This window comes from Chiloscyllium punctatum, chromosome 21, assembly GCF_047496795.1.
Source record: "Chiloscyllium punctatum isolate Juve2018m chromosome 21, sChiPun1.3, whole genome shotgun sequence".
Classification (NCBI taxonomy): Eukaryota; Metazoa; Chordata; class Chondrichthyes; order Orectolobiformes; family Hemiscylliidae; genus Chiloscyllium; species Chiloscyllium punctatum.
In genome coordinates this window covers 10,039,145-10,065,781 of record NC_092759.1, presented here as the reverse complement: position 1 = coordinate 10,065,781, position 26,637 = coordinate 10,039,145, and the positions used below count along the sequence as shown (strand labels likewise).

At 53.9% G+C, this 26,637-nt stretch overlaps 1 protein-coding gene across 1 annotated transcript in view; it reads left to right on the top strand.

Moving 5' to 3' along the window:
• The window catches only part of LOC140492446 (voltage-gated potassium channel subunit beta-2-like), a 73,690-nt gene extending 47,333 nt beyond the window's left edge, over nucleotides 1-26,357 (top strand). The window contains exons 12-15 of the mRNA XM_072591336.1: nucleotides 9,182-9,276; nucleotides 15,192-15,312; nucleotides 18,053-18,141; nucleotides 25,898-26,357. Of these exons, the coding sequence (XP_072447437.1) occupies nucleotides 9,182-9,276; nucleotides 15,192-15,312; nucleotides 18,053-18,141; nucleotides 25,898-25,987 (395 nt within the window). The 3' untranslated portion in view covers nucleotides 25,988-26,357. The remainder of the gene's footprint in view (nucleotides 1-9,181; nucleotides 9,277-15,191; nucleotides 15,313-18,052; nucleotides 18,142-25,897) is intronic.
• Nucleotides 26,358-26,637: the final 280 nt, after the last annotated feature.

The window sequence follows — 26,637 nt, the reverse complement described above, 5'->3', positions numbered from 1 at the left end:
GAGTTTGTGAGTCCATTCAGTATTCTAACAACAGTCGGGTAGAAACTGTTTACAAACCGGATGGTGTGTGTGGTCAGGTTTCTGTACCCTCTCCCCGATGGTAGAGGTTGTAGAAAAACATTGCCAGGGTGGGATGGATCTTTGAGAATGCTGGCGGCCTTTCCCTGACATCGGGCCTGGTAGATGGATCCTCTAGATGGGAGGTTGGCCTTTGTGATTGTCCAGGCCGAGTTCACCCCTCTCTGTAACCGTCTCTGATCCTGAACGGTACAGTTCCCACATCAGGTAGTGATACATCCAGACAGAACACTCTCGATGGCGCACCTATAAAAGTTGGTAAGGGTATTCACCGTCATGGCAAATTTCCTCAGCTGCCTGAGGAAGGAGAGATGTTGTTGGGCCTTTGTAACCAGTGCGTCCACATGTTTGCTTGTTGCTAATGACCACGCCCAGGAGCTTGACACTCTCCACTCGTTCCACCTCTGCGTTGTTAATGTGTAGGGGGTATGAGTAACATCCCGCTGAAAGTCAATAATGAGTTCCTTGGTTTTGCCAGCATTGAGAGCTAGTTCCCACCTCCCATCTGTAGTCTGTTTCGTCGCCATCTGAGATTCAACCGACTATGGTGGTGTCATCAGAGAACGTGTAAATGGCATTAGTCTGGTATTTGGCACCGCAGTCGTGGATATACAGTGAGTACAGTAGGGGGCTGAGTACGCATCCCTAGGGGGGGGACTTCAGTGTTAAGTGTTAGTGAGGATGAAATATTGTCCCAAATCTTCACTGATTGTAGCCTGTGGGTCAGGAAATTGATGATCCAGTTGCAGAGAGTGGGGCTTACTCCGAGATCACTAAGTTTAGTAATCAGCCATGAGGGGATAATAGTGTTGAAGGCTGAACTGTAGTCAATGAGTAGGATTCTTACGTAGCTGTTCTTGGTGTCAAGATATTCTAGGAGAGGAGTGAAGGGCAAGTGATATGGCATCTGACATGGATCTGTTGGTCAGGTAGGCAAATTGGAGTGGGTCAAGAGGAGTGGGGAGGCTGGAGTTGATTAATGCCATGACCAGCTTTCAAAGCACTTCATGACCCATTGAAGTTAGGGCCACTGGACGGTAGTCATCGAGACATGCTGCATGAGCCTTCTTAGGTACAGGGATGATGTTGGCCCTCTTGGAACAGCGGGGACATGGCCTGCTGCAGGGACAGGTTGAAGGTATCCAAGAAGAACTCTGCCAGTTGAACTGCGCCTGCTCTGAGTGCACGGCCTGGTTCTCAGTCTGGTCCCAACGCTTTCCTTGGATTCACCCGAAGGAAAACTGCTCTAATCTCTGATGCTGTGACTGTTGGGATGGTTTGTCAGGACTTGTCGGGATAGGTTTTGCCTCTCCGCCGAAATTCTGCTCAAAACAAGCATAGATGGCATTGAGACGATCTGGGAGGGATGTGTCACTGTCTGCTATCTCGCACTGTCTCTTTTTCAAACCTATGATATCATTCAGTCCTTGCCATAGTCGCCGGGTGTCTGTCTGGGTCTCTAGTTCGGATCGGTGTTGGTCCTTGGCTGTCTTAATGGCTTGGCAAAAGTCAGACTTGGATTCCTTATATTGGAGTGGGTCTCCTGACCTGAAGGCCTCACACCTGGTTTTTTTAGCAGGTTCTGTATGTCCTCATTCTTCCAGGGTTTCCTGTTGGGGAACACCACCCGGATTGACTTCCTCGGTATGCAGTCCTCCACACACTTGCTGATAAAGTCTGTGACGGTGGTGACGAACCCATCCGAGGTACCTGTGGCCTGTTTGAACACAGCCCAATCAGCCAACTCCAGACAGCACCAGAGTTAATCGTCTGCCTCCACCGACCAGCACGGGGCCTGTATCCGTCAGTGGGGGGGGGGGGTCTCCTGTTTGAGCTTTTGCCTGTAAGCCGGAGAAGAAACACAGCATTGTGGTCGGAGTTCCCGAAATGAGGGCGGGGCATGGAGTGGTAGCCATCTTTCACAGGGGTGTAGCAGTGGTCTAAAATGTTCAGGCCCCTGGTGGGGCAGGTAATGTCCTGGTGGTACTTGGGCAACACCTTCCTTAGATTGGCGTGATTGAAGTCACCAGTGATAATAAACAGGGCCGCGGGGTGTTAGTGGTGGAGCATAGCACAAACACACTGTAAACAGAATCCCTATAGTGTGGGAACAAGCCATTCGGCCCATTGAGTCCACAGGAACCCTCAGGAGATCATCGCAGTCAGACACAAATCCCCCTACCCTGCCCCTCTTACCCAGCATTTCCCACGGCTAACCCACCTAGCCTGAACATTATTGGAGCAATTTAGCATGGCCCATCCTCCCAAGCTGCACATCTTTGGACTGTGGGAGGAAACCGGAGCACCCGGAGGAAACCCACGCAGACACGGGGAGAATGTGCAAACTCCACACAGTCAGTCGCCCGAGGCTGGAATCGAACCTGGGACCCTAGTGCTGTGAGGCAGCAGTGCTAACCACTGAGCCACCTTGCTGTATGTATGGTATGATCGGCCTGTACAGCACACAAAACAACACTTTTCACTCTATTTGGTGTTAGTGACAGCGCTAAATCAAATCAAATTGAAACACACCATAATTGTAAAGACATCACTAATGTATTGTGGACACAACACAAACATGCAGTAGATATAGTGCAAAGACACCATACAAGTATGTAAAGATACCACAGACACACCAGAAACACAACTCCAGCATCCCACATGGAAGATATAGAATGTGAGGAAATAGATGGTGACATCTTGCAAAATGTCCATATTCCAGAGGAGGAAGTGCTGGATGTCTTAAAACACATAAAGGTGGATAAATCCCCAGGACCTGATCAGGTGTACCCTAGATTAGAGATAGTCAGCGTGGCTTTGTGCATGGGAAATCATGTCTCATGAACTTGAGTTTTTTGAAGAAATAACAAGATTGATGAGGGCAGAGTGGTAGATGTGATCTATATGGATCTTTATGATCTATAAGGCGTTCAACAAGGTTCCTCCTGGGAGACTGGTTAGCAAGGTTAGATCTGATGGAATACAGAGAGAACTGGCCATTTGGATACAGGTACAAACAATGACTGCAGATGCTGGAAACCAGAGTTTAGATTAGAGTGGTGCTGGAAAAGCACAGCAGGTCAGGCAGCATCCGAGGAGCAGTAAAATCGACGTTTCGGGCAAAAGCCCTTCATCAGGAATAAAGGCAGTGAGCCTGAAGGGTGGAGAGATAAGCTAGAGGAGGGTGGGGGTGGGGAGAGAGTAGCACAGGGTACAATGGGTGAGTGGGGGAGGAGATGAAGGTGATAGGTCAAGGAGGAGAGGGTGGAGTGGATAGGTGGAAAAGGAGATAGGCAGGTAGGACAAGTCCGGACAAGTCATGGGGACAGTTACTGAGCTGGAAGTTTAGAACGAGGGTGAGGTGGGGGAAGGGGGAATGAGGAAACTGTTGAAGTCCACATTGATGCCCTGGGGTTGAAGTGTTCCGAGGCGGAAGATGAGGCGTTCTTCCTCCAGGCATCTGGTGGTGAGGGAGCGGCGGTGAAGGAGGCCCAGGACCTCCATGTCCTCGGCAGAGTGGGAGGGGGAGTTGAAATGTTGGGCCACGGGGGGGTTTGGTTGATTGCTGCGGGTGTCCCGGAGATGTTCCCTAAAGAGCTCTGCTAGGAGGCGCCCAGTCTCCCCAATGTAGAGGAGACCACAACGGATACAATAAATGATATTAGTGGATGTGCAGGTAAAACGTTGATGGATGTGGAAGGCTTCTTTAGGGCCTTGGATAGAGGTGAGGGAGGAGGTGTGGGCGCAGGTTTTACAGTTCCTGTGGTGGCAGGGGAAAGTGCCAGGATGGGAGGGTGGTTTGTAGGGGGGTGTGGACCTGACCAGGTAGTCACGGAGGGAACGGTCTTTGCGGAAGGCCGAAAGGGGTGGGGAGGGAATATCCCTGATGGTGGGGTCCGTTTGGAGTTGGCAGAAATGTCGGTGGATGATTTGGTTTATGCGAAGGTTGGTAGGGTGGAAGGTGAGCACCAGGGGCGTTCTGTCCTTGTTATGGTTGGAGGGGTGGGGTCTGAGGGCGGAGGTGCGGGATGTGGACGAGATGTGTTGGAGGGCATCTTTAACCACGTGGGAAGGGAAATTGCGGTCTCTAAAGAAGGAGGCCATCTGGTGTGTTCTGTGGTGGAACTGGTCCCCATCACCAAACCATCATCGCCCAGACCATACAGAACCTCATCACCTCAGGAGATCTCCCACCCACAGCTTCCAACCTCATAGTCCGGGAACCCCGCACTGCCCGGTTCTACCTCCTTCCCAAGATCCACAAGCCTGACCACCCTGGCCGACCCATTGTCTCAGCATGCTCCTGCCCCACTGAACTCATCTCTACCTACCTCGACACTGTCCTATCCCCCCTAGTCCAGGAACTCCCCACATACGTTCAAGACTCCACCCACGCCCTCCACCTCCTCCAAGGCTTCCGTTTCCCCGGCCCCCAACGCCTCATCTTCACCATGGATATCCAATCCCTCTACACCTCCATCTGCCATGACCAGGGCCTCCAAGCCCTCCATTTTTTCCTCTCCAAACGTCCCCAACAGTACCCTTCCACCGACACTCTCATTCATTTGGCCGAACTGGTCCTCACCCTTAACAATTTCTCCTTTGAATCCTCCCACTTCCTCCAGACCAAAGGAGTAGCCATGGGCACACATATGGGCCCCAGCTATGCCTGTCTCTTTGTTGGCTACATAGAACAGTTGATCTTCCGTAACTACACCGACACCACTCCCCACCTCTTCCTCCGCTACATTGATGACTGCATTGGCGCCACCTCGTGCTCCCGCGAGGAGGTTGAGCAATTCATCAACTTCACCAACACATTCCACCCTGACCTTAAATTTACCTGGACTATCTCTGACACCTCCCTCCCCTTCCTGGACCTCCCCATCTCCATTAATGACGACCGACTTGACACTGACATGTTTTACAAACCCACCGACTCCCACAGCTACCTGGATTACACCTCTTCCCAGCCTACCTCTTGTAAAAATGCCATCCCGTATTCCCAATTCCTCCGCCTCCGCCATATCTGCTCCCAGGAGGACCAGTTCCACCACTCGGCCAATGACATGGAGGTCCTGGGCCTCCTTCACCGCCGCTCCCTCACCACCAGACGCCTGGAGGAAGAACGCCTCATCTTCCAACTCGGAACACTTCAACCCCAGGGCATCAATGTGGACTTCAACAGTTTCCTCATTTCCCCTTCCCCCACCTCACCCTAGTTCCAAACTTCCAGCTCAGCACTGTCCCCATGACTTGTCCGGACTTGTCCGACCTGCCTATCTCCTTTTCCACCTATCCACTCCACCCTCTCCTCCCTGACCTATCACCTTCATCCCCTCCCCCACTCACCCATTGTACTCTATGCTACTCTCTCCCCACCCCCACCCTCCTCTCACTTATCTCTCCACCCTTCAGGCACTCTGCCTGTATTCCTGATGAAGGGCTTTTGCCTGAAACGTCGATTTTACTGCTTCTCAGATGCTGCCTGAACTGCTGTGCTTTTCCGATACCACTCTAATCTAAACATTTGGATACAGAACTTGCTCAAAGGTAGAAGACAGAGGGTGGTGGTGGAGGGTTGTTTTTCAGACTGGAGGCCTGTGACCAGTGGAGTGCCACAAGGATCGGTGCTAGGCCCTCTACTTTTTGTCATTTACATAAATGATTTGGATACGAGCATAAGAGGTACAGTTAGTAAGTTTGCAGATGACACCAAAATTGGAGGTGTAGTGGACAGCAAAGAGGGTTACCTCAGATTACAACAGGATCTGGACCAGATGGGCCAATGGGATGAGAAGTGGCAGATGGAGTTTAATTCAGATAAACGCGAAGTGCTGCATTTTGGGAAAGCAAATCTTAGCAGGACTTATACACTTAATGATAAGGTCCTAGGGAGTGTTGCTGAACAAAGAGACCTTGGAGTGCAGGTTCATAGCTCCTTGAAAGTGGAGTCGCAGGTAGATAGGATAGTGAAGAAGGCGTTTGGTATGCTTTCCTTTATTGGTCAGAGTATTGAGTACAGGAGTTGGGAGGTCATGTTGCGGCTGTACAGGACATTGGTTAGACCACTGTTGGAATATTGTGTGCAATTCTGGTCTCCTTCCTATCGGAAAGATGTTGTGAAACTTGAAAGGGTTCAGAAAAGATTTACAAGGATGTTGCCAGGGTTGGAGGATCTGAGCTACAGGGAGAGGCTGAACAGGCTGGGGCTGTTTTCCCTTGGGTGGGGGAGTCCAGAACTAGAAAGTATAGGTTTAAGGTGAGAGGGGAAAGGTATTAAAGGGACCTAAGGGGCAACGTTTAAACTCAGAGGGTGGTACGTGTATGGAATGAGCTGCCAGAGGAAGTGGTGGAGGCTGGTACAATTGCAACATTTAAAAAGCATCTGGAGGGGTATATGAAGGGTTTTAGACTCCCTGCCTCAGGGAAAAGGCCTTGTTGATTTACCCTATCCATGCCCCTCATGATTTTATAAACCTCGATAAGGTCACCCCTCAGGGGTTATGCACCAAGTACTGGCAAATCTGATAAGATTAGGTTGGGATATCTGGTTGGCATGGATGGGTTGGACTGAAGGGTCTGTTTCCATGCTGTACATCTCTGTGACTCAAAATACTTCACAAACAAACCTCAAGTATGTCATAAACGCAAAATAAACATTTAACAAGACACTTTGCATGCACTTCAAAAACTTAATGTGAACACACTGTACACACATCAGAAACACCCCCCCAAACTCTTAACTGTGTCTCAAATGGCAGCCTGTCATCTGAAACACAGAGTCATAGAGTCCAAAGATGTGCAGGGCAGGGTGAATTGGCCGTGCTAAATTGCCCATGGTGTTCAGTGCATTAGTCAGAGGGAAAAGGGTCTGGGTGGGTTACTCTTCGGAGGGTTGGTATGGACGGGTTGGGCTGAAGGGCCTGTTTCCACACTGTAGGGAATCTACAGCACGGAGACAGTCCCTTCGGCCCACACTGGCCCATGCTGACCAAAATGCCCATCCACGCTAACCCCATTTCCCTGCACGTGGCCCATATCCCCCTAATCCTTCCCTCTCCATGTATTTGTCCAAATGCCTTTTAAACGTTGTTAATGTCCCCGCCCCAACCACTTCCCCTGGCAGCTCATTCCATCTGCATACCACCCTCTGGGTAAAAATGTTGCCCCCTCAGGTTCCCTTTTATTCTTTCCCCTCTCACCTTAAACTGATGCCCTCTAGTCCTCGATTTGAGAAAGACTGAGTGTGTTCGCCTCTCATGATCTTATACACCTCTCTAACATTCTCCCTCAGTCTCCTACGCTCTAAAGTAAGAAGTCCTCGCTTGTCCAACCTCTCCCTGTGACTCAGTCCCTTCAGACCTGGCAACATCCTTGTAAACCTCCTCTGCTCACTGTCCAGTTTAATAACATCCTTCCTATAGCAAGGTGACCAAACCTGAACACGGTACTCCAAGTGCGGCCTCACCAACGTCCTGTATAACTGCAACATAACTTCCCAACGTCTATACTCAATGCCCTGACTGATGAAGGCCAGTGTGTCTAAAGCCTCCTTCACTGCCCTGTCTACCTGGGACTCCACTTTCAGACAACCCTGCACCTGAACTCCAAGGTCCCTCTGTTCTCCTACACTCCTTATTTAAGGCCCTCCCATTCACCATGAAATCTCCTACCTTGATTTGACTTTCCAAAATGCAAGGCCTCACACTTATCGATATTAATCTCCATTTGCCATTTCTCGGCCCACTTCCCCAGCTGATCAAGGTCCGGCTGCAATTTCTGATAACCTTCCTCACTGTCCACGATGCCGATTATTTTAGTGTCATCAGCAAACTCACTAATCATACCTTGTACATTCTCATCCAAATCACTGAAATCGGTAACAAACAGCAATGGGCCCAGCACCGAGCCCTGAGGCACTCCCCTAGTCACAGGCCTCCAGTCCAACAAACATCATTCCACAATTCCCTCTGTTTCCTACCACCAAGCCAATTGTGGATCCAATTTGCCAGGTTCCCCCTGGATTCCATGCGATCTGACCTTCCAGAGCAGCTTCCCGTGTGGAATATTATCAAAGGCCTTACTGAAACCCATATAGACTACGTCTACCACCCTGCCCTCATCAACCTTCCTGGTCATATCAAACAGTGCCTCAGCTGGCAGCCTGTCCTCTGCAGTGCTGACAAATTCCATCTATTACTCTTCCTTTATGCCTGTCTCCCCCACCCTCCCTCTCTCTCTCTCTCTCTCTCTCTCTCTCCCCTTCACTTCCTTCCTCTGTCTCCCTCATAGTCCCTTTTCCTCAGTCCCTCTCCCTTTCTGTCTCTAACTCGTTGTCTCTGTCAGACATGAGTCTTCTGTCTCTCTGACTGTCCCTCCCTTTCAGTCTCTCTCATTTGTTCTCTGTTGTTCAGGGCTTTCATTTTCTCTCCAATATTTTTCTCGTGATATGTATCTCTCTTTCTCTCTATCTCTCTCCATTTTTGTCTCTTTCTCTGTTTCTTTCTAGCTATCTATGCCCTGCACTGTCTCTCTCTCTCTCCCCCCTCCCCTCTCTCCCCTTTCTCCCCACCTCTCTCTCTCCTCCTCTCTCTCTTCCTCCTCTCTCTCTCTCTCTCTCCTCCTCTTTCTCTTCCTCCCCTCTCTCTCTCTCTCTCCTCCTCTCTCTCTTCCTCCCCTCTCTCTCTCTCTCCCCCCCTCTCTCTCCCTCTCACTCCCCCTCTCTCTTGCCCACTTCTCTCTCCCCACCACCTTTCCCCATCTCGCTCTCCCTCTCGCTCTCCCTCTCTCTCTCCCTATCGCTCTCCCTCTCTCTCTCTCTCTCTCCCTCTCTCCTTCTCGCTCTCCCTCCCTCTCTCTCTCTCCCTCCCTCTCTCTCTCCCTATCGCTCTCCCTCTCTCTCTCTCTCTCTCTCTCTCCCTCTCTCCCTCTCGCTCTCCCTCCCTCTCTCTCTCCCTATCGCTCTCCCTCTCTCTCTCTCTCTCTCCCTCCCTCTCTCTCTGCCTCGCTGTCTTGCTGTTGTTCACAGATTCCCTTTAGTCTCTCGGTCTTGTTTCCTCCCCCAGACCACCCTTAACTGAAAGCTCTGTATCTCTCTCAGGTCTAGGAGTGATGACATGGTCACCATTGGCATGTGGCTTAATCACTGGAAAATACGAAGATGGCATTCCAGAACATTCCAGGGCATCATTGCAGGTAAGATTCAGTGATATGCAACTTTTACCTGGAAACAAAACCCATGGGAGAGACTCAAAATTCAATCCCCTGTTAATCAGCATCGGGAGGAATTGGGTTACAACAGAGTAAAGCTTCCTCTACACTGACCCTCTCTCCCATCAAACACTCCCAGGACAAGGACATCACGGGGTTAGATATAGAGTAAAGCTCTCTCTACACTGTCCCCTCATGAAACACTCCCAGAACAGGGACAGCACAGGGTTAGATACAGAGTAAAGCTCCCTCTACACTGTCCCCTCATCAAACACTCCCAGGACAGGGACAGCATGGGGTTAGATACAGAGTAAAGCTCCCTCTACACTATCACCATCCATCACTCCCAAGACAGAGACAGCACGGGGTTAGATACAGAGTAAAGCTCCCTCTACACTGTCCCCATCAAACACACCCAGGACAGGGACAGCACTAGGTTAGATACAGTGTAAAGCTCCCTCTACACTGTCCCCATCAAACACACCCAGGACAGGGACAGCACGGGGTTAGATACAGAGTAAAGCTCCCTCTACACTGTCCCCATCAAACACTCCCAGGACAGAGACAGCACGGGGTTAGATACAGAGTAAAGCTCCCTCTACACTGTCCCCATCAAACACACCCAGGACAGGGACAGCACGGGGTTAGATACAGAGTAAAGCTTCCTCTACACTGTCCCCATCCATCACTCCCAGGACAGGGACAGCACAGGGTTAGATACAGAGTAAAGCTCCCTCTACACTGTCCCCATCAAACACTCCCAGGACAGGGACAGCACGGGGTTAGATACAGAGTAAAGGCCTCAGCCTCAAGGACCTACACTCTCTGGGCATGTACTCTCTGGGCTTGTACTCACTGGGCCTGTACTCACTGGGCCTGTACTCTCTGGGCCTGTACTCACTGGGCCTGTACTCACTGGGTTTGTACTCACTGGGCCTGTACTCAATGGGCCTGTACGGACTGGGCTTGTACTCACTGGGCCTGTACTGACTGGGCTTGTACTCTCTGGGCTTGTACTCTCTGGGCTTGTCCTCACTGCGCCTGTACTCACTGGGCCTGTACTCACTGGGCCTGTACTCACTGGGCCTGTACTCTCTGGGCCTGTACTCACTGGGCCTGTACTCACTGGGCTTGTACTCACTGGGCCTGTACTCTCTGGGCCTGTACTCACTGGGCTTGTACTCACTGGGCCTGTACTCTCTGGGCCTGTACTCTCTGGGCCTGTACTCACTGGGCCTGTACTCACTGGGCCTGTACTCTCTGGGCCTGTACTCACTGGGCCTGTACTCTCTGGGCCTGTACTCACTGGGCCTGTACTCACTGGGCCTGTACTCACTGGGCTTGTACTCACTGGGCCTGTACTCTCTGGGCCTGTACTCACTGGGCCTGTACTCTCTGGGCCTGTACTCACTGGGCCTGTAATCTCTGGGCCTGTACTCACTGGGCCTGTACTCTCTGGGCTTGTACTCTCTGGGCCTGTACTCACTGGGCCTGTACTCACTGGGCCTGTACTCTCTGGGCCTGTACTCACTGGGCCTGTACTCTCTGGGCCTGTACTCACTGGGCCTGTACTCTCTGGGCCTGTACTCTCTGGGCCTGTACTCACTGGGCCTGTACTCTCTGGGCCTGTACTCTCTGGGCCTGTACTCACTGGGCCTGTACTCTCTGGGCCTGTACTCACTGGGCCTGTACTCACTGGGCCTGTACTCTCTGGGCCTGTACTCACTGGGCCTGTACTCTCTGGGCCTGTACTCACTGGGCCTGTACTGTCTGGGCCTGTACTCTCTGGGCTTGTACTCTCTGGGCCTGTACTCACTGGGCCTGTACTCACTGGGCCTGTACTCTCAGGGCCTGTACTCACTGGGCTTGTACTCACTGGGCCTGTACTCTCTGGGCCTGTACTCTCTGGGCCTGTACTCACTGGGCCTGTACTCTCTGGGCCTGTACTCACTGGGCCTGTACTCTCTGGGCCTGTACTCACTGGGCCTGTACTCTCTGGGCCTGTACTCACTGGGCCTGTACTCTCTGGGCCTGTACTCACTGGGCCTGTACTCTCTGGGCTTGTACTCTCTGGGCCTGTACTCACTGGGCCTGTACTCACTGGGCCTGTACTCACTGGGCCTGTACTCTCTGGGCCTGTACTCACTGGGCTTGTACTCTCTGGGCCTGTACTCACTGGGCCTGTACTCTCTGGGCCTGTACTCTCTGGGCCTGTACTCACTGGGCCTGTACTCTCTGGGCCTGTACTCACTGGGCCTGTACTCACTGGGCTTGTACTCACTGGGCTTGTACTCTCTGGGCCTGTACTCACTGGGCCTGTACTCTCTGGGCCTGTACTCAATGGGCCTGTACTCTCTGGGCCTGTACTCTCTGGGCCTGTACTCACTGGGCCTGTACTCACTGGGCCTGTACTCACTGGGCTTGTACTCACTGGGCCTGTACTCTCAGGGCCTGTACTCACTGGGCCTGTACTCTCTGGGCCTGTACTCTCTGGGCCTGTACTCACTGGGCCTGTACTCTCTGGGCTTGTACTCTCCTGGCTTGTACTCACTGGGCCTGTACTCTCTGGGCCTGTACTCACTGGGCCTGTACTCTCTGGGCCTGTACTCACTGGGCCTGTATTCTCTGGGCCTGTACTCACTGGGCCTGTACTCTCTGGGCTTGTACTCACTGGGCCTTTACTCTCTGGGCCTGTACTCTCTGGGCTTGTCCTCACTGGGCCTGTACTCTCTGGGCTTGTACTCACTGGGCCTTTACTCTCTGGGCCTGTACTCTCTGGGCTTGTCCTCACTGGGCCTGTACTCTCTGGGCTTGTACTCACTGGGCCTGTACTCACTGGGCCTGTACTCACTGGGGATGTACTCTCAGGGCCTGTACTCACTGGGCCTGTACTCACTGGGCCTGTACTCACTGGGCCTGTACTCACTGGGCTTGTGCTCTCTGGGCTTGTACTTGCTGGGCCTGTACTCGCTGGGCCTGTACTCGCTGGGCTTGTACTCTCTGGGCTTGTACTCTCTGGGCCTGTACTCTCTGGGCCTGTACTCTCTGGGCCTGTACTCACTGGGCTAGTACTCACTGGGCTTGTACTCAATGGGCCTGTAATGACTGGGCCTGTACTCACTGGGCTTGTACTCACAGAGCCTGTAATGACTGGGCCTGTACTCACTGGGCTTGTACTCTCTGGGTTTGTACTCACTGGGTTTGTACTCACTGGGCCTATACTCAATGGGCCTGTACTCACTGTGCCTGTAGTCTCTGGGCTTGTCCTCACTGGGCCTGTACTCACTGGGCTTGTACTCACTGAGCCTGTCCACACTGGGCCTGTCCTCACTGGGCCTGTCCTCACTGGGCCTGTACTCACTGGGCCTGTACTCACTGGGGATGTACTCTCAGGGCCTGTACTCACTGGGCTTGTACTCACTGGGCCTGTACTCAATGGGCCTGTACTCTCTGGGCCTGTACTCTCAGGGCCTGTACATACTGGGCTTGTACTCTCAGGGCCTGTACTCACTGGGCATGTACTCACTGGGCCTGTACTCACTGGGCTTGTACTCACTGGGCCTGTACTCACTGGGCTTGTACTCTCTGGGCCTGTACTCACTGGGCCTGTACTCACTGGGCTTGTACTCTCTGGGCCTGTACTCTCAGGGCCTGTACTCACTGGGCTTGTACTCACTGGGCCTGAACTCACTGGGCTTGTACTCTCTGGGCCTGTACTCAATGGGCCTGTACTCTCTGGGCCTGTACTCACTGGGCTTGTACTCTCTGGGCCTGTACTCACTGGGCCTGTACTCTCAGGGCCTGTACTCACTGGGCCTGTACTCACTGGGCTTGTACTCAATGGGCCTGTACTCTCTGGGCCTGTACTCACTGGGCTTGTACTCTCTGGGCCTGTACTCACTGGGCCTGTACTCTCAGGGCCTGTACTCACTGGGCTTGTACTCACTGGGCTTGTACTCACTGGGCCTGTACTCACTGGGCTTGTACTCACTGGGCCTGTACTCTCAGGGCCTGTACTCACTGGGCCTGTACTCACTGGGCTTGTACTCTCAGGGCCTGTACTCACTGGGCTTGTACTCTCTGGGCCTGTACTCACTGGGCCTGTACTCTCTGGGCTTGTACTCTCTGGGCTTGTACTCACTGGGCCTGTACTCACTGGGCCTGTACTCTCAGGGCCTGTACTCACTGGGCTTGTACTCTCTGGGCTTGTACTCTCCTGGCTTGTACTCACTGGGCCTGTACTCACTGGGCCTGTACTCTCTGGGCCTGTACTCACTGGGCCTGTACTCACTGGGCTTGTACTCTCTGGGCCTGTACTCTCTGGGCTTGTCCTCACTGGGCCTGTACTCACTGGGCTTGTACTCTCTGGGCCTGTACTCACTGGGCCTGTACTCTCTGGGCTTGTACTCACTGGGCTTGTACTCTCCTGGCTTGTACTCACTGGGCCTGTACTCACTGGGCCTGTACTCTCTGGGCCTGTACTCACTGGGCCTGTACTCACTGGGCTTGTACTCTCTGGGCCTGTACTCTCTGGGCTTGTCCTCACTGGGCCTGTACTCACTGGGCTTGTACTCTCTGGGCCTGTACTCTCTGGGCTTGTACTCACTGGGCCTGTACTCTCTGGGCTTGTACTCACTGGGCTTGCACTCACTGGGCCTGTACTCTTTGGGCTTGTACTCACTGGGCCTGTACTCACTGGGCTTGTACTCTCTGGGCCTGTACTCCCTGGGCTTGTACTCACTGGGCTTGTACTCACTGGGCTTGTACTCACTGGGCCTGTACTCTCTGGGCCTGTACTCTCTGGGCTTGTACTCACTGGGCCTGTACTCTCTGGGCCTGTACTCACTGGGCCTGTACTCTCTGGGCTTGTACTTGCTGGGCTTGTACTCACTGGGCCTGTACTCACTGGGCTTGTACTCTCTGGGCTTGTACTCTCTGGGCTTGTACTCACTGGGTCTGTACTCACTGGGCCTTTACTCACTGGGCTTGTACTCTCTGGGCCTGTACTCACTGGGCCTGTACTCACTGGGGATGTACTCTCAGGGCCTGTACTCACTGGGGATGTACTCTCAGGGCCTGTACTCACTGGGCCTGTACTCACTGGGCCTGTACTCTCTGGGCCTGTACTCTCTGGGCCTGTACTCACTGGGGATGTACTCTCAGGGCCTGTACTCACTGGGCTTGTACTCACTGGGCCTGTACTCAATGGGCCTGTACTCTCAGGACCTGTACTCAATGGGCCTGTACTCTCAGGACCTGTACTCTCTGGGCCTGTACTCTCAGGGCCTGTACTCACTGGGCCTGTACTCACTGGGCTTGTACTCAGTGGGACTGTACTCACTGGGCTTGTACTCTCTAGGCCTGTACTCCCTGGGCCTGTACTCACTGGGCTTGTACTCACTGGGCTTGTACTCACTGAGCCTGTACTCACTGGGCCTGTACTCACTGGGCCTGTACTCACTGGGCCTGTACTCACTGGGCCTGTACTCACTGGGCTTGTACTCACTGGGCTTGTACTCTCTGGGCCTGTACTCACTGGGCCTGTACTCACTGGGCCTGTACTCACTGGGCCAGTACTCTCTGGGCCTGTACTCACTGGGCCTGAACTCACTGGGCCTGTACTCACTGGGCTTGTACTCTCTGGGCCTGTACTCACTGGGCCTGAACTCACTGGGCCTGTACTCACTGGGCTTGTACTCTCTGGGCCTGTACTCACCGGGCCTGTACTCACTGGGCCTGAACTCACTGGGCCTGTACTCTCTGGTCCTTTGCCTGATGGCCATTCTCTGTGCATTCAGACCGAGGATTGCAGAGTGCCAGTGTCCTGCCGTCCATCTGAGTTTTTCCCTGATGTTCTCTGCTCGAGTTCTGACTGAGTCTGACCCTATGTTGGCCTGCAGGGTTATGAGTGGCTGAGGGCGAGAATAACGAGTGAGGAAGGCCAGCGACAGCATGCCAAGGTGAAGGCCCTGCAGCCAATCGCAGAGAAGATCCCCTGCACCATCACCCAGCTGGCGATTGGTGAGCCTGCCCTATATGGGTTGGGTGGGTGGGAATGTTGAATGGAAAGGATATGTCAGAGTCAACAAGGCCTGGGGTGAAGAGGGACAGCCATCTCTTTGCAATGTCTCAACAAGCCAAGCCCCGACCTGCAGTTGCCATAACCTTGAAGGCATTGGCCACAGAACTAGGCTTTAGACCTAAAACCGCTGGATTTGAAGTCATCATTGGCTCCCATTGATGCCAAGTGAGAACATTGTGGGAACCATTGGGATTATGTACATTGGGAGTGAATGGGGAGGGGTTTGGGTCCATTGGAATGGTGTACAATGGGAGTGAATGGGAAGGGGTTTGGGTCCATTGGGATGGTGTACAATGGGAGTGAATGGGAAGGGTTCGGGCCCATTGGGATAGTATACAATGGGACTGAATGGTAAGGGGTTTAGGTCCATTGGGATGGTGAACAATGGGAGGGAATGGAAAGGGGTTTGGATCAATTGGGATGGTGTACAGTGCGAGTGAATGGGAAGGGTTTCGGGTCCATGGGAGTGAATGGGAAGGGGTTTGGGTCTATTGGGATTGTGTACAATGGGAGTGAATGGGAAGGGGGTTTGGGTCCATTGTGATGGTGTACAATGGGATTGAATGGGAAGGGATTTGGGTACATTGAGATGGCGTACAATGGTAGTGAATGGGAAGGGATTCAGATCCATTGGGATGGTATACAATGGGAGTGAATGGGAAGGGATTTGTATCCATTGGGATGGTGTACAACGGGAGTGAATGGGAAGTGGTTTGGATTGTTTGGAATGGTGTACAATGGGAGTGAATGGGAAAGGGTTTGGGTACATTGGGATGGTGTACAATGGGAGTGAATGGGAAGGGGTTCGAGTCCATTGGGATGGTGTACAATGGGAGTGAATGGGAAAGGGTTTGGGTCCATTGGGATGGTGTACAATGGGAGTGAATGGGAAGGGGTTTGGGTCCATTGGCATGGTGTACAATGGGAGTGAATGGGAAGGGGTTCGGGTCCGTCGGGATTGTGTGCAATGGGAGTGAATGGGGATTGGGTTTGGGTCCATTGGGATTGTGTACAATGGGAGTGAATGGGAAGGAGTTTGGGTCCATTGGGATGGTGTACAATGGGAGTTAATGGGAAGGGGATTTGGTCCATTGGGATGGTGTACAATAGGATTGGATGGGAAGGGGTTTGGGTCCATTGGGATGATGTACAATGGGAGTGAATGGGAAGGGGTTTGGGTCCATTGGGATGGTGTACAATGGGAGTGAATGGGAAGGGGTTTGGGTCCATTGGGATGGTGTACAATGGGAGTTAATGGGAAGGGGATTTGGTCCATTGGGATGGTGTACAATAGGATTGGATGGGAAGGGGTTTGGGTCCATTGGGATGATGTACAATGGGAGTGAATGGGAAGGGGTTTGGGTCCATTGGGATGGTGTACAATGGGAGTGAATGGGAAGGGGTTTGGGTCCATTGGGATGGTGTACAATGGGTGTGATTGGGAAGGAGTTGGGTCCTTTGGGATGGTGTACAATGGGAGTGAATGGGAAGGGGTTTGGTTCCAGTGGGATGGTGTACAATGGGAGTGAATGGGAAGAGGTTGGGTCCATTGGGATGGTGTACAATGTGAGTGAATGCGAAAGGGTTTGAGTCCATTGGGATGGTGTACAATGGGAGTGAATGAGAAGGAGATCAGGTCCATTGGAATGGTGTACAATGGGAAGGAATGGGAAGGGGTTTGGATCAGTTGGGATGGTGTACATTGCAAGTGAATGGGAAGGGTTTCGGGTCCATCGGGTTTGTGTGCAATGGGAGTGAATGGGAAGGGGATCGGGTCCATTGGGATGGTGTACAATGGGAGTGATTAGGAAGGGGTTGGGTCCTTTGGGAAGGTGTACAATGGGAGTGATTGGGAAGGGGTTGGGTGCATTGGGATGGTGTACAATGGGAGTGAATGGGAAGTGGATTGGGGTCCATTGGGATTGTGTACAATGGGAGTGAAGGGGAAGCGGTTTGAGTCCATTGGAATGGGGTACAACGGGAATGATTGGGGAGGGGTTAGGTCCATTGGGATGCTGTACAACGGGAATGATTGGGAAGGGGTTGGGTCCATTGGGATGGTGTACAATGGGAGTAAATGGGAAGTGGATTGGGGTCCATTGGGATTGTGTACAATGGGAGTGAATGGGAAGGGGTTGGCTCCATTGGGATGGTGTATAACGGGAATGATTGGGAAGGGGTTGGGTCCATTGGTATGATGTACAATGGGAATGAATGGGAAGGGGTTGGCTCCATTGGGATGGTGTACAACGGGAATGATTGGGAAGGGGTTGGGTCCATTGGGATAGTGTACAATGGGAGTGAATGGGAAGTGGTTTGAGTCCATTTGGATGGCGTATAATGGGAGTGAATGGGAAGGGGGTTGGGGTCCAGTGGGATGGTGTACAATGGGAGTGAATGGGCAGGGCTTGGGTCCATTGGGATGGTGTACAATGGGTGTGAGTGCGAAGGGGTTTAGTTCCATTGGGATGGTGTACAATGGGAGTGAATGGGAAGGGGTTGGGTCCATTGGGATGGTGTACAATGGGAATGAATGGGAAGGGGTTGGGTCCATTGGGATGTGTATTTCAGTCAGTTGTGATTGGATACATAGATCCTTTGGACTCTCTGACGTGGGGACCTGTGTATGTAGATTTTTCCTGAACACTGCGTTATTCTGTGCTCGTGTCTCCCTATCAGCCTGGTGCCTGCGCAACGAGACAGTCAGTTCCGTCCTACTCGGAGTATCAGACGCTGGGCAACTGCGTGAAAACCTCGCTGCTATTCAGGTAGGTGTCCGAATGTACGGCATTCCTAAACTGGGGAAATCCTGACAGGGGCTTTGAGAGTTCCTGAACGTTCGCTCCAAAGTCGAACAGGGCACCAGTGAGGTCATCGCAAACAGCAGCAAGGCCTGGGAGGTAAAGAGGGATTCACAAAACGGGGACAGTTTCTAAAATATTAAGAGGATACGACTTCACTCCCCAATCCCCTGCTGTTTCTCACAGAGCTCAAGTCACTGTCAATCCAGAGAAGTTTTATCATTTTCATTCAACTTTACACATCTCTCTCTGCAAATGCATGACTCAAATTCCTCCAGCAGACAACACTTCCTCCCTATCTCTGTACCCACCACCAGCCCCTACACCCCTCCCTATCTCTGTAACCCCCTCCAGCCCCTACACCCCCTCCCTATCTCTGTAACCCCCGCCAGCCCCTACAGCACCTCACTATCTCTGTAACCCCCTCCAGCCCCTACACCCCCTCCCTATCTCTGTAACCCCCTCCTGCCCCTACACCCCCTCCCTATCTCTGTAACCTCCTCCTGCCCCTACACCCCCTCCCTATCTCTGTAACCCCCACCAGCCCCAACACCCCTCCCTATCTCTGTAACCCCCGCCAGCCCCTACAGCACCTCACTATCTCTGTAACCCCCTCCATTCCCTACACCCCCTCCCAATCTCTGTAACCCCCTCCAGCCCCTACAACCCCTCCCTATCTCTGTAACCCCCTCCAGCTCCTACACCCCCTCCCTATCTCTGTAACCCCGTCCAGCCCCTACACCCCCTCCCTATCTCTGTACCCACCACCAGCCCCTACAGCCCTCCCTATCCCTGTAACCCCGTCCAGTCCCTACACCCCCTCCCTATCTCTGTAACCCCCTCCAGCCCCTACACCCCCTCCCTATCTCTGTAACCCCCTCCAGCCCCTACCCCCTCCCTATCTCTGTAACCCCCTCCAGCCCCTACACCCCCTCCCTATCTCTGTAACCTCCTCCAGACCCTACACTCCTCCCTATCTCTGTACCCTCCTCCAGCCCCAACACCCCTCCCTATCTCTGTAACCCCCTCCAACCCCTACACCCCCTCCCTATCTCTGTGACCCCCTCCAGCCCCTAAAACCCCTCCCTATCTCTGTAACCCCCTCCAACCCCTACACCCCCTCCCTATCTCTGTAATCCCCTCCAACCCCTACACCCCCTCCCTATCTCTGTGACCCCCTCCAGCCCCTACAACCACTCCCGATCTCTGTAACCCCCTCCAACCCCTACAACCCCTCCCTATCTCTGTACTCCCCTCCAACCCCTACACCCCCTCCCTATCTCTGTAATCCCCTCCAACCCCTACACCCCCTCCCTATCTCTGTGACCCCCTCCAGCCCCTACACCCCCTCCCTATCTCTGTAACCCCCTCCAGCCCCTACACCCCTCCGTATCTCTGTAATCCCCTCCAACCCCTAAACCCCCTCCCTATCTCTGTAACCCCCTCCAGCCCCTACACCCCTCCCTATCTCTGTAACCCCCTCCAACCCCTACAACCCCTCCCTATCTCTGTAAGCCCCTCCAGCCCCTACAACCCCTCCCTATCTCTGTAACCCCCTCCAACCCCTACACCCCCTCCCTATCTCTGTAACCCCCTCCAGCCCCTCCCTATCTCTGTGACCCCCTCCAACCCCTACACCCCCTCCCTATCTCTGTGACGCCCTCCAGCCCCTACAACTCCTCCCTATCTCTGTGACCCCCTCCAGCCCCTACAACCCCTCCCTATCTCTGTAACCCCCTCCAACCCCTACAACCCCTCCCTATCTCTGTAACCCCCTCCAACCCCTACACCCCCTCCCTATCTCTGTAATCCCCTCCAACCCCTACACCCCTCCCTATCTCTGTAACCCCCTCCAGCCCCTACACCCCTCCCTATCTCTGTAACCCCCTCCAACCCCTACACCTCCTCCCTATCTCTGTAATCCCCTCCAACCCCTACACCCCCTCCCTATCTCTGTAACCCCCTCCAGCCCCTACAACACCTCCCTATCTCTGTAACCCCCTCCAGCCCCTACACCCCCTCCCTATCTCTGTAACCCCCTCCAGCCCCTACACCCCCTCCCTATCTCTGTAATCCCCTCCAACCCCTACACCCCCTCCCTATCTCTGTAACCACCTCCAGCCCCTACACCCCCTCCCTATCTCTGTAACCCCCTCCAGCCCCTACACCCCCTCCCTATCTCTGTAACTCCCTCCAACCCCTACACCCCCTCCCTATCTCTGTAACCCCCTCCAACCCCTACACCCCCTCCCTATCTCTGTAACCTCCTCCAGCCCCTACACCCCCTCCCTATCTCTGTAACCCCCTCCAGCCCCTACACCCCCTCCCTATCTCTGTAACCCCCTCCAGCCCCTACACCTCCCTCCCTATCTCTGTAACCCCCTCCAGCCCCTACACCCCCTCCCTATCTCTGTAACACCCTCCAGCCCCTACACCCCCTCCCTATCTCTGTAACCCCCTCCAACCCCTAGACCCACTCCCTATCTCTGTAACCCCCTCCAAACCCTACACCCCCTCCCTATCTCTGTAACCCCCTCCAACCCCTACACCCCCTCCCTATCTCTGTAACCCCCCTCCAGCCCTTACACCCCCTCCCTATCTCTGTAACCCCCTCCAGCCCCTACACCTCCCTCCCTATCTCTGTAACCCCCTCCAACCCATACACCCCCTCCCTATCTCTGTAACCCCTCCAGCCCCTACACCCCTCCCTATCTCTGTAACCCCCTCCAGCCCCTACACCTCCCTCCCTATCTCTGTAACCACCTCCAGCCCCTACACCCCCTCCCTATCTCTGTAACTCCCTCCAACGCCTACACCCCCTCCCTATCTCTGTAACCCCCTCCAACCCCTACACCCCCTCCCTATCTCTGTAACCCCCTCCAGCCCCACACCCCCTACACCCCCTCCCTACCTTTGTAACCCCCTCCAGTCCCGACACCCCCTCCCTATCTCTGTAACCCCCTCCAGTCCCTACACCCCCTCCCTATCTCTGTAACCCCCTCCAGCCCCTACACCCCCTCCCTATCTCTGTAACCTCCTCCAGCCCCTACACCCCCTCCCTATCTCTGTAACCCCCTCCAGCCCCTACACCCCCTCCCTATCTCTGTAACCCCCTCCAGCCCCTACACCTCCCTCCCTATCTCTGTAACCCCCTCCAGCCCCTACACCCCCTCCCTATCTCTGTAACCCCCTCCAGCCCCTACACCCCCTCCCTATCTCTGTAACCCCCTCCAACCCCTAGACCCCCTCCCTATCTCTGTAACCCCCTCCAAACCCTACACCCCCTCCCTATCTCTGTAACCCCCTCCAACCCCTACACCCCTCCCTATCTCTGTAACCCTCTCCAGTCCCTACAATCCCTCCCTATCTCTGTAACCCCCTCCAACCCATACACCCCCTCCCTATCTCTGTAACCCCCTCCAGCCCATACACCCCCTCCCTATCTCTGTAACCCCCTCCAGCCCCTACACCCCCTCCCTATCTCTGTAACCCCCCACACCACCTCCCTATCTCTGTAACCCCCTCCAACCCCTACACCCCCTCCCTATCTCTGTAACCCCCTCCAGCCCCTACACCCCCTCCCTATCTCTGTAACCCCCTCCAGCCCCTACACCCCTCCCTATCTCTGTAACCCCCTCCAGTCCCTACAATCCCTCCCTATCTCTGTAACCCCCTCCAACCCCTACACCCCCTCCCTATCTCTGTAAACCCCTCCAGCCCCTACACCCCCTCCCTATCTCTGTAACCCCCTCCAGCCCCTACACCCCTCCCTATCTCTGTAACCCCCCACACCACCTCCCTATCTCTGTAACCCCCTCCAGCCCCTACACTCCTCCCTATCTCTGTAATCCCCTCCAGCCCCTACACCCCTCCCTATCTCTGTAACCCCCCACACCACCTCCCTATCTCTGTAACCCCCTCCAGCCCCTACACCCCTCCCTATCTCTGTAATCCCCTCCAGCCCCTACACCCCTCCCTATCTCTGTAACCCCCTCCAACCCCTACACCCCCTCCCTATCTCTGTAACCCCCTCCAGCCCCTACACCCCCTCCCTATCTCTGTCACCCCGTCCAGCCCCTACACCCCCTCCCTATCTCTGTACCCACCACCAGCCCCTACAGCCCTCCCTATCCCTGTAACCCCCTCCAGCCCCTACACCCCCTCCCTATCTCTGTAACCCCTTCCAGCCCCTACACCCCTCCCTATCTCTGTAACCCTCTCCAGCCCCTACACCCCCTCCCTATCTCTGTAACCCCCTCCAGCCCCTACAGCCCCTCCCTATCTCTGTAACCTCCACCAGTCCCTACACCCCTCCCTAACTCTGTAACACCCTCCAGCCCCTAAAACCCCTCCCTATCTCTGTAACCCCCTCCAACCCCTACACCCCCTCCCTATCTCTGTAATCCCCTCCAACCCCTACACCCCCTCCCTATCTCTGTGACCCCCTCCAGCCCCTACAACCCCTCCCTATCTCTGTAACCCGCTCCAACCCCTACAACCCCTCCCTATCTCTGTAATCCCCTCCAACCCCTACACCCCCTCCCTATCTCTGTAATCCCCTCCAACCCCTACACCCCCTCCCTATCTCTGTAACCCCCTCCAGCCCCTACACCCCTCCCTATCTCTGTAACCCCCTCCAACCCCTACAACCCCTCCCTATCTCTGTAACCCCCTCCAGCCCCTACAACCCCTCCCTATCTCTGTAACCCCCTCCAACCCCTACACCCCCTCCCTATCTCTGTAACCCCCTCCAGCCCCTACACCCCTCCCTATCTCTGTAACCTACTCCAGCCCCTACACCCCCTCCCTATCTCTGTAACCCCCTCCAGCCCCTCCCTATCTCTGTGACCCCCTCCAACCCCTACACCCCCTCCCTATCTCTGTGACGCCCTCCAGCCCCTACAACCCCTCCCTATCTCTGTGACCCCCTCCAGCCCCTACACCCCCTCCCTATCTCTGTAACCCCCTCCAGTCCCTACACCCCCTCCCTATCTCTGTAACCCCCTCCAGCCCCTACACCCCTCCCTATCTCTGTAACCCCCTCCAGACCCTACAACCCCTCCCTATCTCTGTAACCCGCTCCAACCCCTACAACCCCTCCCTATCTCTGTAATCCCCTCCAACCCCTACACCCCCTCCCTATCTCTGTAATCCCCTCCAACCCCTACACCCCCTCCCTATCTCTGTAACCCCCTCCAGCCCCTACACCCCTCCCTATCTCTGTAACCCCCTCCAACCCCTACAACCCCTCCCTATCTCTGTAACCCCCTCCAGCCCCTACAACCCCTCCCTATCTCTGTAACCCCCTCCAACCCCTACACCCCCTCCCTATCTCTGTAACCCCCTCCAGCCCCTACACCCCTCCCTATCTCTGTAACCTACTCCAGCCCCTACACCCCCTCCCTATCTCTGTAACCCCCTCCAGCCCCTCCCTATCTCTGTGACCCCCTCCAACCCCTACACCCCCTCCCTATCTCTGTGACGCCCTCCAGCCCCTACAACCCCTCCCTATCTCTGTGACCCCCTCCAGCCCCTACACCCCCTCCCTATCTCTGTAACCCCCTCCAGCCCCTACACCCCCTCCCTATCTCTGTAACCCCCTCCAGCCCCTACACCCCCTCCCTATCTCTGTAACCCCCTCCAGACCCTACACCTTAGGCCCCTTTTATATCTTTCCCCTCTCACCCTAAACCTATGCCCTCTGGTTCTGGACTCCCCGACCCCAGGGAAAAGACTTTGCCGATTTACCCTATCTATGCCCCTCATGATTTTGTAAACCTCTATAAGGTCACCCCTCAGCCTCCGACGCTCCAGGGAAAACAGCACCAGCCTGTTCAGCCTCTCCCTGTAGCTCAAACCCTCCAACCCTGGCAACATCCTTGTAAATCTTTTCTGAACCCTTTCAAGTTTCACAACATCTTTCCGATAGGAAGGAGACCAGAATTGCACACAATATTCCAACAGTGGCCTAACCAATGTCCTGTACAGCCGCAACATGACCTCCCAACTCCTATACTCAATACTCTGACCAATAAAGGAAAGCATACCAAACGATTCCTTCACTATCCTATCTACCTGTGACTCCACTTTCAAGGAGCTATGAACCTGCACTCCAAGGTCTCTTTGTTCAGCAACACTCCCTAGGACCTTACCATTAAGTGTATAAGTCCTGCTAAGATTTGCTTTCCCAAAATGCAGCACCTCGCATTTATCTGAATTAAACTCCATCTGCCACTTCTCAGCCCATTGGCCCATCTGGTCCAGATCCTGTTGAAATCTGAGGTAACCCTCTTCGCTGTCCACTACACCTCCTATTTTGGTGTCATCTGCAAACTTACTAACTGTACCTCTTATGCTCACATCCAAATCATTTATGTAAACGTCAAAAAGTAGAGGGCCTAGCACCGATCCTTGTGGCACTCCACTGGTCACAGGCCTCCAGTCTGAAAAACAACCCTCCACCACCACCCTCTGTCTTCTACCTTTGAGCCTTGTTGGGGACGTTGTAGTTCAAACTTTACTCTGTATCTAACCCCGTGCTGTCCCTGTGCTGGGAGTGTTTGATGGGGACAGTGTAGAGGGAGCTTTACCCTGTATTTAACCCTGTGCGGTCGCTGTCCTGGGAGTGTTTGATGGGGACAATGTTGAGGAAGCTTTACTCAGTGTCCAACCCTGTGCTGTGCCTGTGCTGGGAGTGTTTAATGGGGACAGTGTAGAGGGAGCTTTACTCTGTATCTAACCTAGTGCTGTCCCTGTCCTTGGAGTGTTTGATGGGGGACAGTGTAGAGAAAGCTTTACTCTGTATCTAACCCCATGCTGTCCCTGTCCTGGGAAAGTTTGATGAGGGGGACAGTGTAGAGGGAGCTTTACTCTGATTCTAACCCCGTGCTGTCCCTGTCCTGGAAGGGTTTGATGAGGGGGACAGTGTAGAGGTAGCTTTATGCTGTATCTAACCATGTACTGTCCCTGTCCTGGGAGTGTTGATGGGGATAGTGTAGAGAGAGCTTTACTCTGTATCCAACCCTGTGCTGTTGCTGTCCTGGGAGTGTTTGATGGGGGACAGTGTAGAGGGAGCTTTACTCTGTATCTAACCCTGTGCTGTCCCTGTCCTGGGAGTGTTTGATGGGGATAGTGTAGAGAGAGCTTTACTCTGTATCCAACCCTGTGCTGTTGCTGTCCTGGGAGTGTTTGATGGGGGACAGTGTAGAGGGAGCTTTACTCTGTATCTAACCCTGTGCTGTCCCTGTCCTGGGAGTGTTTGATGGGGACAGTGTAGAGGAAGCTTTACTCTGTATCTAACCCCGTGCTGTCCCTGTCCTGGGAGTGTTTGGTGACTGATCTCATGCTTGCAATCTAAATCGTTTTCCTCTCTGTTATGAATATTTCTCCTCGAGGTCATTGAGGAAGATTTAGCAGTTTATTGGTTTTCTTTTGAGACTTGGCATTTTATTGTGCACTGGACTGAAAACGTTTGGTGCTGGAAAAGCACAGGGCATAAGATTCTCATCACATTCCTGATGAAGGGCTTATGCCTGAAACGCCGATTCCCCTGCTCCTCGGATGCTGCCTGACCTGCTGCGCTTTTCCAGCACCACACTCTCGACTCTGATGCCCAGCATCTGCCGCCCTCGCTGTCCCCTATTCTCGTGCACTGTTGGGATGTTCTCATTCAGGTTGTCATTGCTGAGTAGCTGATCACATTGTTGGTATTTTCTCTGTCCAGATCCTTCCTCAGCTGACTCCGCAGATTCTCAGCGATATCGAGGTCATCTTGACCAATAAGCCCAGCGTCAGAAGCGAATTCAAGGCCTAGAGACTGAAAACGTGAATTTCGGCAGCTCGTTTCATCTTCTGAGAGCTTCTGCTCTGATCTCTACCTCTTTTCTCATTGACTTTCCGGGCCATGTGGTGGTCCCAACATCCAATGACCCCCAATGCCCAGTGTCCACTCCTGTCACTTGGCTGCACCTGTGATGCCCCCCACAGGTGAATAGTTTGCCCATCGCTGTGTGCCAGGAATGCGACAGAAGCGAGGGTGCTTCCTCAGAGTCCTTACCACGTTGAGGATTGCGTGCTTGGGCTGCAGGACAGCTGGGAGAAATACAGGAGCACGTTTGGGAATCGTACCTTGGAAAAAGGTCATTCAAACATAATTGGAGGGTCAACATCAAACAATCCCAGTGTCCAAGTCTCATTCTGCTCTCTGATCCTTCAATGGCCCAGAACCCCCCCCCCCCCCCCACTATCTCTGTCACCCTCTTCAGCCCCTACATCTCTCCCTGTCTCTGTAACCTTCTCCAGCCCCTACACCCCCTCCCTATCTCTGTAACCCCCTCCAGCCCCTACACCCCCTCCCTATCTCTGTAACCCCCTCCAGCCCCTACACCCCTCCCTATCTCCGTAACCCCCTCCAGCCCCTACACCCCCTCCCTATCTATGTAACCCCCTCCAGCCCCTACACCC